Genomic DNA, 18,733 nt, shown 5'->3' with positions numbered 1-18,733 from the left:
TTAAGAGCGCCCGAAATTGTTTTATAAAATCCTAAATTTGGAAGTCGTGCCATGGACAATCAAGGCGATCGGATGCAGGTGGGTGAACTAGAAGAGGGGTTAGGGGTAACCCAGGACCAGAGGGAAGAAATGGAGGAGGAGAACAATGGCATTGTGGTTGAGGAGGTATCAGGCGCACAAAATGGCGCCCTCGCGCACGTGGTTGTAGGGGCACAAAATGGCACCCTCACGCACGTGGTTGGAGAGGCGCAAAATGGCGCCTCGCACGTGGGTGCGATAGCCGAGCCCACGCTACCAGCGGGCTTTGACATGCAGGGCCTCATGGCGCAAATACAAGCAATCATCCATATGGGGAATGTAGGATTGGAAAACAGAATGAGGGACGAAGCGAGGGGTACCAGGGCCCAAATTGGGAAAAATAGACAGCAAATTTGAGGGGTTAGACAATAAATTGGAGGGGTTAGACAATAAATTTGAGGGGTTAGACAATAAATTTGAGGGGTTAAACAACGGGATAAAAGAGGTGAAGAATGGGTTAACGGGGGTGGAAAATAGAATGGCTGCCCAGGAGAATCAGATAGAGGGGGTGAAAAATGGGTTAAGGGGGTTAGAAAACACAATGGACGACAAATTGCAGGAAGTAGGGGAGCAATCCGCCCGGGAAATCAAACGGATGGGGAACCAGATAGAGGAGGTGAAAATCGGGTTGGAAGGTAAACTGGATGCTCAGAGGGATGAATTGCGACAGATGAGGGCGGCATCTACTAAAGAAATGGAGGAGATGGGGGAGGAAGTAAGACGAGGTGTGAGCGAGGAGGTCTCGGGGGTACGCGAGGAGGTAAAGCAAGGTGAGAAGCATATGGAGAAAGAGGTGAGGAATAATACGGCTAGGTTACAGGGGGGCATAGAGGGTCTGACGAGGGGAGTAGAACAGCTGACAGTGGGACAAAAGGAACTAGTGGACCAAGTGGAAAAGAACACTGCAATAATCGGGGGGTTAAAAGCGACATAAAAAGACATTAAAAATGAATTAATAGCGACAAAGAAGGAATGTCAGATGGTACATGAGGGGTTGACGAAGAGGTTGGAAGAGGTGACAGAAGTAATGGAGACGAAGGACCGAGAGGTGAGGACGCACATAGAAACGGTTAAAGTGGCGTTAGAGGAAGAGATAGAGGGGGCGCACCGGGAAATGAAGGAGGTAAAGGAAAAATTAGAGGAGGTGGAAGATGGGGTGAGTGAAATTAAGAAGAGACGGAGGGAAACTAAAAAGGAGATAAGGAGATAAGGGAGGAAGTGATGGAGTATGTGCAAGGTCTGTGTTCAAATCATGATAATGTGCTCACCAACCAAACAAAGAGTTTGCAGGTGGCGGAAGAGGTGCGACGACGAGGTACCGAGGTGAGTGACGATATACGCGGAAATGTATATGGTGTGAGGGGAGATTCAGTCGGCTTGGGGGGGTGGTGTAGATCGATCCGGGTGTTCGTGAGAGGCCGTTGGTGAAGTGTGCGACAGGTACGGAGTGCGAAGGAGGAGGTGTGTGAGAATGTCCGACTCTGGGGTGTGTGAGGAAAAAGTGCGCGCCGAGGAGTGAGTGTGCCATTGAGAGTGAGTTGGTCGTAGCGCGTGTGCAGGGGGGCACATGGAAGCGCGGAGTGGGGAGTGTTACAGAGGATGTAACGGAAGCATGCGCACCTGTGGTGAGTGTTACAGAGGGTGTAACGGGAGAGTGTGCGCAAGAGGATGCGCGAGAAAGGTGTGTAACGGACGGGTGCATGAGGAAAGAGTGCGCTGTCGAGAGTAAGGGTGAATGCGCGACCGAGTGTGGAGGTGAGAGTAGTGAGAGTGACATGGAGCGTGAGTTGGTTGTGGCAGGTGAGAGAGGATGTACACCTGGAATGGAAGGATGCACACCTGGGATGGTAGAGCGCGTATGGGAATGCACACTGGAGTTGTTGTGAGGCACGTGGTTGGGTGTGCAAGTGAGAGCACACCTGTGGTTGTCACAGAGGAGGTGACCGAGAAGGGGGCGCGAAGAGGTGTGTTGGTGAGGTGTGCGAACGACGAGTGTGTGCAAAGGTGTGCGGTGGTCAGGTGTGTGACCAAGTCTGTGAGCGGAATGCGTGTACCTGGGTGTGTAAGAGAAGGTGCAATGACGAGGAGCATGGGCACGGCTGGATGTGTGAGCAAGGAACGGGCTGTGGGGTGTAAGCATGCGAGTGGAGCATCGACGCTAACCGGGTTAGCAGTTAGAATGACGTTTAGCTGAAGCGGGCCCTCGGTGCGTGCCGGGCAGCTTTGCGTGCCGCGGGGATCCGCGGGGATTGTGACCACGGCGGTTTCGAAAGAACCGCCGTGCGGGATCCACGCCGGGCCGCGCTCTGACCGGCCGCATCCGTGCTCCGCTATGCGGAGCGGGCGGCCCGGTAGGAAGGGTCGTCATGGCAACCCCTTTTTGTTGAGGCGTTCCGGTAGGGCGAGATCGGGCCATTGGATGGCTCCGTGCCGAGATGGTGCGTGGGATCTTGGCCCGGGTAAGGCCCCGTCCCTGCACCGAATGCCGGACGTATCCAGCCACCGGCACCAAGCAACCCGCATTCATTGCTCGGCTTTGCGAAGCCGAGCTTTAGAAATGAATTGGCGCACCGAGAGGCTCAAGTGAGTAGACGTGTGATGAGGATAGTGTTTTGGACCCAAAATGAAAAAGCAAAAATTTGATGATTGGCAAGGGATTGGCAGAGTGACGATTGGTAGTGATTGGCAAATTTTTAATTAGCTGGAATTTGGTGTGCAAAATTGGTAGTGGAAGATACCCGATGTGGTGGGATGGCAACTCTGCCATCTCACAGCGGGGCAAAGGAGCACTAGTTATGGGGTTTGGCAGTGAAAACTAGTCCGGGAGGATTAGGATATCGTGTGTAGGGATCTAGAGATGACAATAGGTAACGTTAAGGTTAGGTAGCAACATTGAACCGGTAGTGGGGACGCAGGTAGATTAGTTGGATTATAATGACGAGGGAGCGCAATAGTTTAAAGGGGCGACTGGGGAGCGCAAGTTCCAGAGGGGAGTAGTTAGATGAGATGATGCCGTGTGTTTGAGGATCGAAAGTGTATTGAGCAGGGTATGAGTAAATGATTGTGATTGTGAGTTGTATTGAGCATGTAAGTGTATGAAGCAGCGATGAGGAATACTTGGTTGTGCATTGTATTGGTGTTGTGTTGACCGAATGGTCCAGGAAGAAAGGAGGGTGCAGGTGGCACCAGGTGTGATTGCACAGGTGTGCAACTACAGGTGAATGGAGAATGGTTGTGTGAAATACATGGAGTGTGGAATATATGGAGTATGGAATGGATGGTCGTGGAGTGAGTATGGTGGAAACTGTGGAGTGGAGTGGATGGTGCGAAGGTGTGGATGGGGGAAAGGAGGATGGACCCCGTCACGAATACCCGGGGAGGGTAGTTTAAGAGTTAGGTAGAGGGTACAGGTAAATTGTGGTTGGATATTGGCATCTGTGGTGCGTGGTGGAAGAATGATGGTTGAATGGGTGCATTAGTGTTGTGGAAATGGCTGGGCGTGTAGCCTGTTAGTGCGTGTAGTCGGATGGGCACTCCACCACTGTGAGGATGTCGGCCAGGTGAGGCCGCAGGTGGGCTCTGGGAGCCGGTAGAGTTGTTGTGGATGGGGCCCGAGGATCCGGAGGACGGACCCGGGTAGCCCAGTGCCAGAGGGCACCGAGGGGTGACAGAGCCAGGAGGGGCCTTCCCCAGTTAGATAGGTTAGGGTGAGGAGCTAGGTAAGCTCGGGTGGCAACTACAGTGGTGGAGGTGTGCAGGTGGTAGACCTGCTGGGAGAGCTACACGACTCAGCCCGGAAATTGTGCAAGGGCACCGGGAGATGAATCGTGGGAGTGAGACCCCAAATTGATAAGCACCACAGTTTGGTCAATGGGAATTGGTTTTTAGAACCCATAGTGTAAGTTGGCCAATGGATTGGCAGGGAAAGACCCCGGGTAGTGTAAAGTGTGTTAAAGTCATTTAGAGGATAGTTAGGATTAAGAATCTCCTCGCACCATCTACATCCACTCACCTGAGATGACGTACCTCCACACCATGCCATGGTTGGTTTTTATTATTTTTGGTGCAAATGTTTGGATTGTGAGATGCATCATGACGTGGGTGTGCCATTGTGCTGTTGTTCCATCTCTTCCTCCTTATGAGGATTGATGATGAATTGGGTGATGGCAAATTTTGATTAGTGGGATTGTGAAGACGAATTTGGTATGGGGGAAATATGGGGAAGACGTGACAGTAGTGACGAATTTGTAAATGTGTAGATTGTTGTAAATATGGGGAAAGGGCAAGGGTAGAGTAGGTGACAGGGGGGGTGACGTACGGTAGGGACGAGCTTTTCTCACTTCGCTCTCCATACGCACTTCGCCTTGCATTGCCTTGTTTGATGTGTACCCTTGTGACCTTACCCCTCACTCACCTGTCTTTTCCCCCCTTTGTCTCCCACGCGAGGACTGTGCGCCACTGGGCGTTGAGGGGAGCGTGCGGAGGTCGTCTTGTGTGCCAGGACCCTCGCAACCAGCATGCATTGCATTGATGTACCACTTTATGGACCGCTGTTCTGCGGCCATGTACCACTTGATGGACCCCAGGTTCTGGGGCAGGGCACCTCTGTTGGAGACCGGCCATAGTGGCCAGGGAATCTTGCTTGTGGACCTCGGTAAGGTGGCACCTATGCCAAACAGGTGGACCACCCTTAGTTGGCCCCTGTGGCCCTAAATAAAAATGGACACGGTTTGTGCTTTTTATATTTCCATGTAGGCCGCATGAAGCAAGAAGACATCGGGAAGAACATCGGCCCAGCAGAGAAGGAGAAGACCACCACCAGTTGTTTTTTTGTGTATTTATTACAAACAGTAATGACTGTGCACTGGTTGGTGCGATTGGTGGTTGGTGCTTTTGGGTGCTTTGGTGTTATTGGTACTGGTGCATCGATGCAATGCGTGCTGTCTCCTCCCCCCCAACAGGAATTTCCTTCTCTTTGTTTCCCTAAAAAGAAAAGAAAAAAAACACAGGTCCTGGGTTGCGTTGTAAATAAGAAATAACGACACTGTAAATAATGCTCCCCACCGTAAATGTATAGCTTGAAAATAATTCCGCAATTCGGTTGTCCTGTGGGCGCAAATCTGTTAGGCAGGGTGCAATGCAGCAGGGGGACATATTTATTTGTGTTTTAAAATTGTCGCACTCAGGGTCAGGTTAATTGTAGAGGGAATTACACCTACGTGTCACACTAAAAGTAAAGTTTTATAGGCCCGAGCACGGGCCTGAAGGAAGGAGGGTGCAGTGTAACGAATTTGAGAAGTGTAACGAATTTGAGAAAATGTAAAGAATGTGAGAATTATGGTTTTGTTGTGTGTACATGCCACCCTCCGTAATGTAAAGAAAGGTCGAAGCTCGTCCTCTTAGTTAATTCCATAAACCTACACACAGGGCACCATATATCCTTTTAAATAGTTAGTCCCTTATTTTATGTAGGTTAAGGATGTGTTTCCCAATAGTTTGACTCTTCATTGGACCGAAGTAAATAAGAGTAGGTCCCTCCGACGCCCCATGGCATCTTCCAAGTGCCAGGTTTGCCAGGTTTGCTGCAATTGACTTCTTTAGCCACTTTGCTGCATTTCATCCACTGTTTGCTGCATTTGACTCCATTGCGCACGAGGTAACCAACGGATAAGAAAGGCGTGTCTCCAGCTTGTCATCGGGGGGGGGGGGGGGGGGGGAGGAGTCAGCCAAGCGCGAGGAACAAGGCATGGCTTTGCCAACGCGTCATCAAGAGGGGCGGGATCGGTAGCCCTCGCGACCAATCAAGGCCGAGGCGAGCTGACCGAGGGGCGTTTACAACGCACGCGGGTAAGAAACCCAAAAGCACGTTATAAAAGGACACGCGCGGGTTTCTATAGAGCTGGCTTTTTGGAGGAGATTGAGAGAGAGGTGCGGCAGATGCGCGATCCAGCTAAAGCAGCCAAGAGAGAACGAGACGTGAGGGGGTGCTGATACTGCAGCAATACGCCGAGACCCTCTAGGCCCTATTGCCGGTTGTGGAGACACGGAGCTGCCAGCTGCTGTTCGCTTCGAGCACAGAACGTGGACCTCGACGGTGTGGAATTGCCCGGACCTTCCTGCCCTGCCATCGGCTTGGACCTTCTCCTCCCTCCAGTGATTCCTGCCATCATTTCCCCCGTGTAAGTGTGCCCGTTTGTCCGTCTTTCATGTTGTCTTGGGATTTATAAGTAAGACTGCCATATATATAATAGTAAGGGCATTTTATGAGATATTTCACAAATCTGTTAACTAAATTGTTACCAAAAAATTTCTTCATCAATATGTTTGTAAAGGTGTGTAATAACATGTGTTAAAATGTTGAAGTTCGACTCCCGTGGGAAACCCAGAAAAAAAGCTGTTGAATTCAGGTACGGAAAAATTATTTTCGAGAATTTTTATTTTTTAAAATCGGCCCTTAAGTAACTTATGAGGGGTCAAATAAGGGTTTTTCATGATTCTGAGTTGATTGTTAACATTTATATTTTCACTTTTACATTTACACACAAAGTAGCTTTTATTTCAAATACATATATAATACTCAAGAGTTATTTCTCATTCACAATGTCAGAAGTTTCAACAGTCATTGTCTATGTCTTCTTCAGACTCAACAACATCATGACTGTAGTTTCTGCATGTAATGCCATTACAGACTCCACAGGCCGAGATGCACGTGACCCCATTCTTCTTGCAGCTGCATCGCCGGTTGCTGCAATCTCCATGACAATTACAGCTCGTGAACTGCAATAGCTCCTCAGGAGCCGTGGGGTCCAGTGTTGGAACTGGCTCATACCCATGCACACCTATTGTCCATCCATAGTCACTGGGGTTCAGAGACATGCTCTGTAGAAGGATCCAGTCCCGGGTCTGCAGGTAGGCACGGAGTGAATGTTGTGCAGCTGCACCCTCTGTTGGAGGTAGAGTCTCTGGTTTGATCACTCCTGCCGCTGCCCAGAGTGTGTCACCTGGAGTGAGGAGTGGCTGATCATGAACCAGGGAGGAGGAAAGCTCAGCGAGGGGGAGAAACATGATCGCGTTCGTTCCTATCTGTTTCCTGTTCGTAAATGGAATAATCTTTACTTCAGTTCCTCTCAGGATCTTAGCTTTGTCGAGTGCCTTCAACTTCACCCGGGGGAAAGCTGCTGTTGTCTGTGGATCTGGCAAAGGTGGTGCCGGAGAGGTGACTTCGATCCAACCCATTGAGTGAAAGGGAGTGTTTCCGTGAAGAGACAATGTTTAAATCTATATTGTCTCCAACAAACTGAGTGACTGCATTGTTTGTTTCCCCAACCTCCATAAAGACCACCTGATCATTACTTGACAATTCACTTTCACTGGCTGGCACTTTGGCTGTCATCACTGATTGATCCTCAAGCGCAGCATCAACCGCAACCTCATCATTGATCTGTTCATCGGTTTCCTCCACAATGGTGTCAAGAGTGCCAGAAGTATCTGGAACATCATCTCCACTCCTACTATTAAGGAAGCAGTATTTGTAGTTTTGTGTCTCCGTGTAAGACTCAGTGTATCCCAGCCGGTGGAACTTGTTGAGCATCCATTTTGACCCAAATCTATGATCAAGTTGTATGGCAAGCCCCATTTGGTGTGGCAATACTCCAGACCGAGGTCGACAGGCCTTAATAAAATTCTGCCCCCAAACGGCAACTCTTTCGTCTGTCTTGACAATCGGTCTCAAGAACATCTGAAGGCTTGCAGGAACAAGTGTCAGCTGACTATCGATGTCAGTCATACTGTGTGTGGTGGGGTATGACTTTGAACCTAAATCAATCAAGGCAATATCATTGGATATGAACTTGAGTGCCGTCTTTATGATCTGAGTCTTCTCATCTCCATGGTCAAGATTAGCATGATGCCCTCGCAGAATATTGTCGGTGCCATCTTTGAGACAGAGTACATCTGCCCTTCTTTCCTGTGTTGTGAAATACAAGGTGTCTTCGTATTTCTCTAGAAGTTTTATCTTTAGCCAATGCTTTGAATAAGAAAGGCTCTTCTCTGGTGACTGATCAAACTCCTGCAGCTTTTCGTGGACTTGGTCCATGTTCATTACCCCATGCTCTAATTCTGAGTCTAACCATTCGCAGAATTCAATAAAAACTGCCTCTCGCTCCTCATCAATACTCCTCTGTCCTCTCTTCCTTTTTCCTTCCTCATCAGTCTTGGACAAACTGTCACCTCTCGCAAACATAAGTTTGCATCGCAAATGGTACAGTGTTTCTTCTGCTACCAAGTCGTTGATCCCTTCCAGGCGTCCAGTGACTTCAGTGCCCCAGTCATCCCCGCGACTCCGTGCTGTCTTCAGCAAGCTTGCCTTCAGTGTATCTGCAGTCAAATTATCTGGCACTCTGTATTTCTTTCTAGCTTCTGCTGGATTATTTTTGTAGAGCTGGGCTGGTTGGTTGCAAAGAATGCATACATCCTTATACAGGAGGTCAACTGACTGTGATCTTCTAGAACTGCAGCCAGTTGATGAACTGAACTCACAAGTAGTGCGTCTTCTCTTCAACTTTGATGACTCTTTCTCTGCCTTTGATGCTTGAGCTGACTTCTTGGTGGTTGCAACAAAGTTGTTGTACAGATCATTTTTACACTTCTGGTGGTACCTCAGTTTTCCTTCCTTTTGAGCCTCCTTCATACGTTCCACAACAGTAACATTTTCGACAGTTTCTGCTTGTTTCAATAAAGTTGAGTATCCCTTTGGAGTTGCCTGTATGAGCCTTTCAGCTGGTGTATCCGAGCGTGCACAGATGAAGCAATTGAGCACAGGTGGAGTAACGTCTTCATCCATATTGCTAGACTCCATGTCCTGCAAAGTAGAAAATGAGATATATTTAGAAATTATTTTTCCACAAAGGAGTGTCTGTGGTGAAATATAAATGTTAACAATCAACTCAGAATCATGAAAAACCCTTATTTGACCCCTCATAAGTTACTTAAGGGCCGATTAAAAAAAAAAAAAATTCTCGAAAATAATTTTTCGGTACCCGAATTCAACAGCTTTTTTTCTGGGTTTCCCACGGGAGTTGACCTTCAACATTTTAACACATGTTATTACACACCTTTACGAACATATTGGTGAAGAAATATTTTGGTAACAATTTAGTTAACAGATTTTCATATGTTTCCCTTACTATAAGCTAATCATTGCACTATGTCTCCTGCTCCTTCCATTGCCTTGTAAATCATATTCCATTTCTTTTCTGCTTTAGTTGTGTGTAAATAGTAATAAATCTTGTTATTCCCTACTTTGTCTTTACTTCTTCATGCTCTTTCGGTCGCTTTAGAGGTTTCCATATTGAGTGTATGTGGCGCGATTCGGCCAACGTTCAGGATCGGGTTTAGTGAAGGCTAATGACTCGAACTTCGGGTTGCTAAAAACCGCTCGGCAACTAACTAGACCATCCAAACCGGGGTTCGAGCGGTACTTGTCTCCCTAGTCTGCGGAGGGACGGATAAAGGTATTCGGGATAGACCCTGGACCCATAACCCTGATCCGTTCCATCCTGCGGGATAGCGTTACAAGTACCAGGACCGGGGAGACGGCCAGCTTAATAGGGCAAGGGGCTAATCACCCCTTGCTAACGGGAGAGCCGTCGCCCGCATCCGTAACAATATATATATATATATATATATATATATATATATATATATATATATACATATACATACAAACAGGGTGAGCCAGAAATATGGTTATTTTTAACACTCATGTAAAAGTAATAAAAGTTGTATTTCAAAACAAATTCTTCCAAGAAATTGAAGTGCATAACATGCCATTTATTTGTGTGAAAGAACATCGAGGAAATGCACACCATTTCGTCTGACACATTCCTCCAATCTTGGACGCCAATTATTCATGACGTTCTGCAACATGGCCACATCAATATCATTGATTTCCCGTCTGTTGTTTTCCTTAAGTTCATGAAGAGTTTGTGGATGGTTAACATACACTTTGTCCTTTAGATATTACCACAAGAAATAATCATATGCAGTCAAATCGGGTGACCTCGCTGGCCATGGAATATCGCCGTTTCTGATTTAATCGTGATCATTATTTCTGATTTAAAAGGATATATTAAGTTCTGAATCGAAAACAAAGGTTCTGTAATATTAACAGTGAAATAAAGAATTGTGGAGAACAAATACTTTTGTCAATTTCAACTTATTTTTTAGAGAAAATTGTGAGTTATTTGAAAAAAGTACAAGGGTGCCAATATTTTTGGCCACGACTGTATAAAAAAGGTCATCAAAAAAAAAACTTAGGCCTAAGAAAACTTAGGTTTTCCGAAGGCAAAAAATTCCTTAAGTCGTAAGAAAAACCAAGTAGCCTGTGTTCAACAGGAGGTCCAGTTTGGTCCATTTGTTAAGTTTGGTGGGAATTGGCATGGTAGTTTGGGCGTGATTGGTGTCACACACACACACACACACACACACACACACACACACACACACACACACACACACACACACACACACGTCCAGAAATTGACTTGTTTAGGAGATAACGATTCCTTATGAAAATTGTTTTGAAAATAAATTCCCAGTTTTGCCCAAATTCCTAACTTTCCCTTGAACCTCATGTCACTGCTATCAGACAGGAGGCCTGCAACACCTGGTGTGCCGCATCAGGCAAAGGACCCTGCCTTGGCTGTTGAGAAACGTCCGTTCACTGCGAAGACATTGCAAGGTGTGTCACAACGGAATAAGAGTTATTTTTGTAATTCTAATTCCTTTCCGTTTAACCAAAGCAGTCTTGGTTCACATGTTATTGTATGAACCCGAGCCTTGACCTTCAGCAAGATTTAGCCACAGACGTAATGACTCAGGGTTTTTTAAGTCAGAGGTTAGCAGTTGTCTTTTGATGTAATGGATAAAGTTTGTTTGATGGTATTGCCGGAGGCTGATATTCTTGGGGGATACGTTCCTGGCAAATGCCGCGAATGGCGAATCCACGAATGTGGCAGCATTGCTTCATTCGAAAAAGGGGGGGGGGGGGGGGAATAGGTTCCCGGCGGTTTATGATTCGCAAGGGAAAATCAAAAATCCCATGAAAAACTGTGAATACGCCCGCGAAAAATCATGAATACGCAAAGCACAGGGTCGCAAATGTAGGAGAAGGTCAGAAAAACCATGAATACTGTGATGGATTTCGATCACAAACTCTTCCAAGATAATGAGCTTTATTGTAAGTCGATTCTCCACATCATCTACAAAAGAATAATCACATATTTAGAATGCGTTCATAGAATATGCCCGATGTAAAGCAAGCCATATAAAAGATGCATCATTTTAACTTGCCAGCTTGAATCCAGTCACTAGTTAAAGGCAATCCCCTCGCTCTCAAGCCAATCTTCTTATAGGCACATCTTGCCACTAGAGAGGTAATTACAACAGATCTTCGCTTTTATTTCATCACATTCTCCCTCCAATTAAATTTCCAGCAAGCATGCATTGGGATAATACAAAACTACAGAGTATAAAAAGCACCAATAATTAAACGTCCACTAGCTGAGGATAAAGCAACCTACCATCCCAAACGAACCGGCTTTCGACTCTCTCGGGTGCGATAACTGTCAGAATCGGTTTCAGAATCAGCAATGTTGGGCATTACCAGACTAGGGGTATCAGCTTCAAGCCCAGGTGCCGGCGGTTCTACACGAATCGGGACCCCATCGGGCAACGTCGGACCCGAAGAAGAAGAAGAATCCGCAGATGGCCCCAACGCGGATGGCTCAGGTGCAATAAGCTTATCCCGCCCCGCCACATTGCCATCACTCGTACCAGGACATGGACCCTCTCCACAAGGAGCAAAATGTCACACCGAAACAGTGGCCATCCGTCTGTCCGACATCCGAATGTGGGCATATTCCGGATTAGCTTCCAGCACCAGTACCCGGTCTACCAATGGTTCGTACTTGCTGTGACGTACCATATATCTCAAGAAAGTGGGCCCTGGTTCGGATAGCCAACCTGGCAAAGATTGCCTCTTCGTGCTGCATTGTTAACGAAACATTCGGTCGTGCAGTGTTTCATTGGTAGAGGTGGAGAGTAGTGTACAGATGGCGTGTTATGCTTCGGGTAATACTAAACCCCACTGATGAGGGGCCAACCTCCGAGTCTTCAATCCCATTTCCACAGCCTTCCTAACAATGCCATTAAATTGCTCGACCTTTCCGTTCCCCTGGGGGTTATACGGAGTACTCCGACTGGCGGCGATGCCCCGTTCTAGGAGAAAGGTCTTAACCTCCTGCGACATGAAGGCAGCGCCCTGTCAGAATGTACAAAAGCCGGTATCCAAACAGTAGAAACAGCTGATGCAGACATCGGATGACCGTCGCAGATGACATGTCTGTGCATGGAAATGCAAAGGGAAATCGCGAATACTCATCTGCAACCATGAGGATATAGCGATGCGGGCCCGACACGGGCAGAGACCCCTTAAAATCAATACCCAACCTCTCCCAAGGTCGCACAGCTTGAATCAAAGTCCCCATAGGTGGTTTATAAAAACGTGGTTTCACTTCTGCACACACAGAACATGAGTGACACAAGCGTCGGACATCCTCCGCCGAGAAAGGCAAGTTACGACAATGAACAAAATGAGCGAGACGTGTCACCCACGGATGTCATAGAGATTCGTGAATGACTCGCAGATCGTCGGACGTCATGCCCGCGCAGGCAGGTCTAGACAGCGCATCGGCTGCAAAATTATCGTGACCCGGGCGATAGATTATCTTAAAACAATAATCTGCCAATTCAATCTGCCATCTCGATATCTTCTCATTCTTAATGTGTTGAGCATGGCGATAGTCGTACATAAAGGCCACAGACTGTTGGTCAGTCATTAATTGAAACCGTTTGCCTAAGAGAAAATGTCGCCATCTCCTGACCGCTTCAATGATGGTGTACGCCTCTTTCTCAATAGCGGAATGTCTTCATTCACTCTTGGTCAAGATGTTGGAGAAGAAGGCCACCGGCTTCCCCCCTGCGTGAGCGTCACCACGATTGCGCAATCTGAGGCATCTGTCTCGACCAGGAATGGTATTGTCTCGTCAATGGAGGTCACGCAGGCACCTGCTATGTCTTCCTTCAGCTGTTGAAAGGCGGCCTTGGCACTCATCATTAGAGGAAAAGCCTTACAATCCACAAGAGGCCGAATATTTTCTGAGTAGCCTTGTACCCACCGTGAATAATGAGCAAATAAGCCCAAGGCACGGCGTAAAGACACACGATCACACGGAGCTGCCATGTCGAGCAAAGGCCGAAGTCTCTCGGCATCCGGCTTTATCTCACCCCCGGTCACCGTGTACCCGAGAAGATCTATCATCTTGACCGCATATTTACACTTTTCCTCGTTGAAGGTCAAATTGTACTGTTGCGCTACCCACAAGAATCGTCGCAAGTTAGCATCATGGTCCTCCTGATTGTGGCTGCAAACCGTCATATTATCAACGTACACAAAAATAAATATCTTTCAAGTGCTCTTTAGCAATAATGTCATCAATGGCGTGCTGAAAGCAAGTTCTGCCGTTTGTTACGCTGAAAGGGATGCGACAAAATTGATATAGCCTTTGGCCAGATTCGAACCCAGTATAGGGCCTGTCAGACTCACGTATCGGAATCTGATTATATGCGCTTCTAAGATCCAAGGTGCTGAATACACGGTACTTTGCCACATCACGCACCATATCATCCATTTGGGGCAATGGATACGTGTCAAGCTGTGTGAATCTATTAATAGTTTGAGAATAATCCACTACCATGCGCTTCCGATGATTAGCCATATGCACCACGAGCACCTGGGCTCTCCATGGAGAACTACTCGGCTCGATAATGCCCACCCGCAACAATCATTTAGTCTCATCGGCAATTAACTGTGTGTCAGCGCGTGTGTATCGTCTAGACTTTACGGTTTGCGGTTTGCAATTGGCAGTTAAACTGGGAAATAGAGCAGGTGGCTCAAAAGCCATTTCAGCCAGACTGCAGACAGAAAGAGTGTTCTCTCCTTCTCTGAATTGCATCGCCAATCGGCAATGTCTTTGCAAAAAATCATGTACTAGGAGCACATCGGCACATAAGTTCAGCATTATCATAAGTTTTACATCAGGATACACTACATCATTGACAACCAAATTAACTATGCACATTCCCTTCGTGCATGTCCACAGATCCCCTGAGGCCATAAATATCCACCGCGTAGCTTGGCTGATCATCCATCCGTGTCGCTTGACCAGAGCTTGACTGACATAGCTCGCACTGCTGCCTGTGTCTATAAGCGCATCAGCAGCTTTCCCCTCGACGAGTACTGGAAGCACCGCGCTGGCGAGACTGCGAGACAGCGTCGGCTCCACGGAGCTGGAAGCACGCGAAGTGTTGGTTCCCGAGAGGGTCGTACGTTGCATTTTCATCGAGCGACAAACCTTCGCAAAGTGTCCCCGTTTGCCACAAGTATGACACGTCGGTTCCCGAGAGGGCCGTACGTTGCATTTTCATCGAGCGACAAACCTTCGCAAAGTGTCCCCGTTTGCCACAAGTATGACACGTCGCTTCATGAGTGGGGCATAGAGCACGGGAGTGCAGACGATTCCCGCAAAAGTAACACTTTGCATTCTCAGTAGGGGAGGTAGCAGCCGCGGTTATCAGCCTATCCTCTTCAAGCACCAGCGGAGCATCGGTGATCCCAGAGAAGCCGCAGCGGCCGCAGGGGGTCATTCGGCAATAGGTGCTGCGGTGGCTCCAGCTGTTATGTAAGGGCGCCCATACGCCTCCGAGCGAGTCTGCGCAAGCTTCAGGACACGGGCTTGATCGTACGCTTCCTGGAGGGTCATGGCAAGAAAAGCAAGTTTTATTAACGGTGAATACGCGGAGTCCACAAATGTTGGGCCCGCGAATGTCGGTATCCGACTGTATTATTAGACTTCCGAATAATTTATTTAGGCTTAACTATAATCAGGTTCCCACGGGAAGCACATTGTTGTTGTAAAGATTATTTTTTACTATTCTAAACAATTGTTGTGGAGACGATTCCAAGAAACCTGTTATAGCTAGCCCTATGAAACTTTAACTGATTATAGAAACATAATTATAGTATGTGTGTACTGCATATATATTGTCGTGTGATTCCCCAGGTGAACACCACAGGGATCACGGATAGCCAAAGCAAGCTTTAACTCTGAGGCGACGATCAAATGCGGACTTTATATATACAAGGGAAGAAAGGGGAGGGGAGATGAAGGGTCTTACCTGTTGTCCGCCCGCAGTTCCCGAACCTGCGAAAAATAAACTCGAACAAAACGGGTTTAAAATGTACAAAAATAAGAAAGGGGTTTATTAAAAGAAATGCTGATAACAAGAAAACGCGACGTTAACACTAAATTCCTAAATGGGGGACGTCCCCCACACCAGACTTGAACACAGACGAAGGGAAGAATAAATGAAAATAAATATGTGGGCTTATCGTGCACTTAGCCCTGATCAGCCCGTGGGGCTTTGCCAGTCTGCGAACGGCCCCGGAGGTCCATGCGCGCGAACATGCCTTGGCGCGAAGTCCGTGCGCGGAACCAGGCCTCAAGCGCGCAGGCCCGAGCGTTCGTCCACACGTCTTTCTGCCTGGCAAAATTGCAGCTCTCCGTCCGCAACTCGGCCTCCTCACAATCCCCAGCAATGTCTCAGCACACTACCGGCCGCACCGAGGTCCAGAACGTGAAGACAAGGGAGGAGAATCGTCAGTGTTCAACCGTCTCTTTTCACATCCAGCACGAGAAGCACGAGAAGGCACAGGAGAAGAGGGAGAAGAGGAAGAATCCTCGCCGGACGCGGTTTTTACGTCCCACACCTGACGCCATTGGCGCTTCTCTTCCAATCAGCGCAGTCCAACACCACAGGCTCAGCTTTGCACCAATCACTGCCCTGCTGGGCGTGGCTCTCGGCCTGCCTGACCTTCGTGGTGATGTAGCTGGTGGTATCCCATCGGCAGTGCTCAGAACTGGCTTCCGGTTGGTTTTATTATTATTAGTTAATGTGCTTTAATTGCCATTCTCACTAGTGTCTATTGCGGTGCCATACGGGACAAAGGATCAATCACATAGGGAACGACGAACAGGGAAGTAGTTAACATAATCCCTATAACTAGTTAACATGCCCCATTCCTCGTAATGGGGACAAATATACAACTTCATCCGATATTCAGAAAACTAAACAGGTCCTCCACTTTATTTATGCATTTATGTAGTGATGTAGTGTATCCTGATGTAAAACAGGTTCAAAGCCAAACAGGTCCTCCACTTATTACATGGTGGTGGTGCTTCATCTTCACGATAGTCGGAGCATGTTACCTACAAAATCTACCTGGTATAAAGTATCTCTACCCCACTGACATAACAATATATATATATATAACAATATATATATATATAACAATATATATATAACAATATATATATATATATAACAATATATATATAACAATATATATATATATATATATATATATATATATAACAATATATATATAACAATATATATATATATATATATCTGTGTGTGTGTGTGCAGTGCATTCAGAAAGTATTCAGACCCCTTCACTTTTTTCACATTTTGTTATGTTGCAGCCTTATGCTGAAATCGTTTAAATTAATTTTTTCCCTCATCAATCTACACTCAATACCCCATAATGACAAAGAGAAAACAGGATTTTAGAAAGTTTTGCAAATTTATTAAAAAGAAAAAACTGAAATATCACATTGACATAAGTATTCAGACCCTTTGCTATGACACTTGAAATTTAGCTCAGGTGCCTCCCATTTCTCTTGATCATCTTTGAGATGTTTCTTCACCTTGATTGGAGTCCACCTGTGGTAAATTCAATTGATTGGACATGATTTGGAAAGGCACACACCTGTCTATATAAGGTCTCACAGCTGACAATGCATATCAGAGCAAAAACCAAGCCATGAGGTTGAAGGAACTGCCTGCAGAGCTCAGAGACAGGATTGTGTCGAGGCACAGATCTGGGGAAGCCTACAAAAACAATTCTGCTGCATTGAAGGTTCCCAAGAGCACAGTGGCCTGAATAATTCTTAAATGGAAGAAGTTTGGAACAACCAGGACTCTTCCTAGAGCTGGCCGCCCGGCCAAACTGAGCATCGGGGGAGAAGGGCCTTGGTAAGAGAGGTGACGAAGAACCAGATGGTCACTCTGGCTGAGCTCCAGAGATCCTGTGTGGAGATGGGAGAAACTTCCAGAAGGACAACCATCACTGCAACACTCCACCGATCTGGGCTTTATGGCAGAGTGGCCAGACGGAAGCTTCTCCTCAGTGAAAGACACATGAAAGCCCGCTTGGAGTTTGCAAACAAGCACCTAAAGGACTCTCAGACTGTGAGAAACAAGATTCTGTGGTCTGATGAAACCAAGATTGAACTGTTTGGCCTCAATTCTAAGCATCATGTCTGGAGGAAACCAGGCACCGCTGATCACCTGCCCAATACCATCCCAACGGTGAAGCATGGTGGTGGCAGCATCATGCTGTGGGGGTGTTTTTCAGCAGCAGGGACTGGGGGACTGGTCAGGATTGAGGGAACAATGAACGGAGCAAAGTACAGAGATATCCTCAATGAAAACCTGAAACAGAGTGCTCAGGACCTCAGACTGGGCCGAAGGTTCACCTTCCAACAGGACAATGACCTGAAGCACACAGCCAAGACAACGCAGGATTGGCTCAGGGAGAACTCTGTGAAGGTCCTTGAGTGGCCCAGCCAGAGCCCTGACTTGAACCCAATCGAACATCTCTGGAGAGACTTGAAAATGGCTGTCCACCAACGGCCCCCATCCAACCTGACAGAGCTTGAGAGGATCTGCAGAGAAGAATGGCAGAAAATCCCCAAATCCAGGTGTGCAAAGCTTGTCGCGTCATACCCAAGAAGACTCGAGGCTGTAATCGCTGCCAAAGGTGCTTCAACTAAGTACTGAGTTAAGGGTCTGAATACTTATGTCAATGTGATATTTCAGTTTTTTCTTTTTAATAAATTTGCAAAACTTTCTAAAATCCTGTTTTCTCTTTGTCATTATGGGGTATTGAGTGGAGATTGATGAGGGAAAAAATGAATTTAAACGATTTCAGCATAAGGCTGCAACATAAAAAAATGTGAAAAAAGTGAAGGGGTCTGAATACTTTCTGAATGCACTGTATATATATATATATATATATATATATATATATATATATATATATATATATATATATATATATATATATATATATATATATATACATATATATATATATACAGTCACGTGAAGAAGTAAGTACACCCCATGTAAAGTTTTGAGTTTTTCAACATATTTCAACACACGGCTATTTGATCTTCATTTCAACAATATTGATGGATAAAGGTGATATAATACAACAAATATCATGAAACATTTACATTTTGTAGTCCATTGTATAATTTAAATAAACATAAATGCAAATTTCACATGTGGAAAAAGTAAGTACACCCTTGGCTCTAATAGGTGGTATTGCCCCCTTTGGGAGAAACAACCTCAAGTTGGTGTTTCTTATAACTATCTACCAGTCTCTAACATCGACTGAGAGAAATTT

At 46.5% G+C, this 18,733-nt stretch overlaps 1 protein-coding gene across 1 annotated transcript in view; it reads left to right on the top strand.

Moving 5' to 3' along the window:
- LOC144892224 (uncharacterized) overlaps positions 1 to 18,733 on the top strand; it is a 38,575-nt gene that overhangs the window by 7,657 nt on the left and 12,185 nt on the right. Inside the window, exon 4 of the mRNA XM_078777743.1 lies at positions 10,727 to 10,819. Coding sequence (XP_078633869.1) covers positions 10,727 to 10,819 — 93 coding nt within the window. The remainder of the gene's footprint in view (positions 1 to 10,726; positions 10,820 to 18,733) is intronic.

This window comes from Myxine glutinosa, chromosome 5 (genome assembly GCF_964187855.1).
Source record: "Myxine glutinosa chromosome 5, kmMyxGlut1.1, whole genome shotgun sequence".
NCBI lineage: Eukaryota > Metazoa > Chordata > Myxini > Myxiniformes > Myxinidae > Myxine > Myxine glutinosa.
The sequence above is the reverse complement of the archived record's forward strand: the minus strand, read 5'-3'. Positions and strand labels throughout refer to the sequence as shown.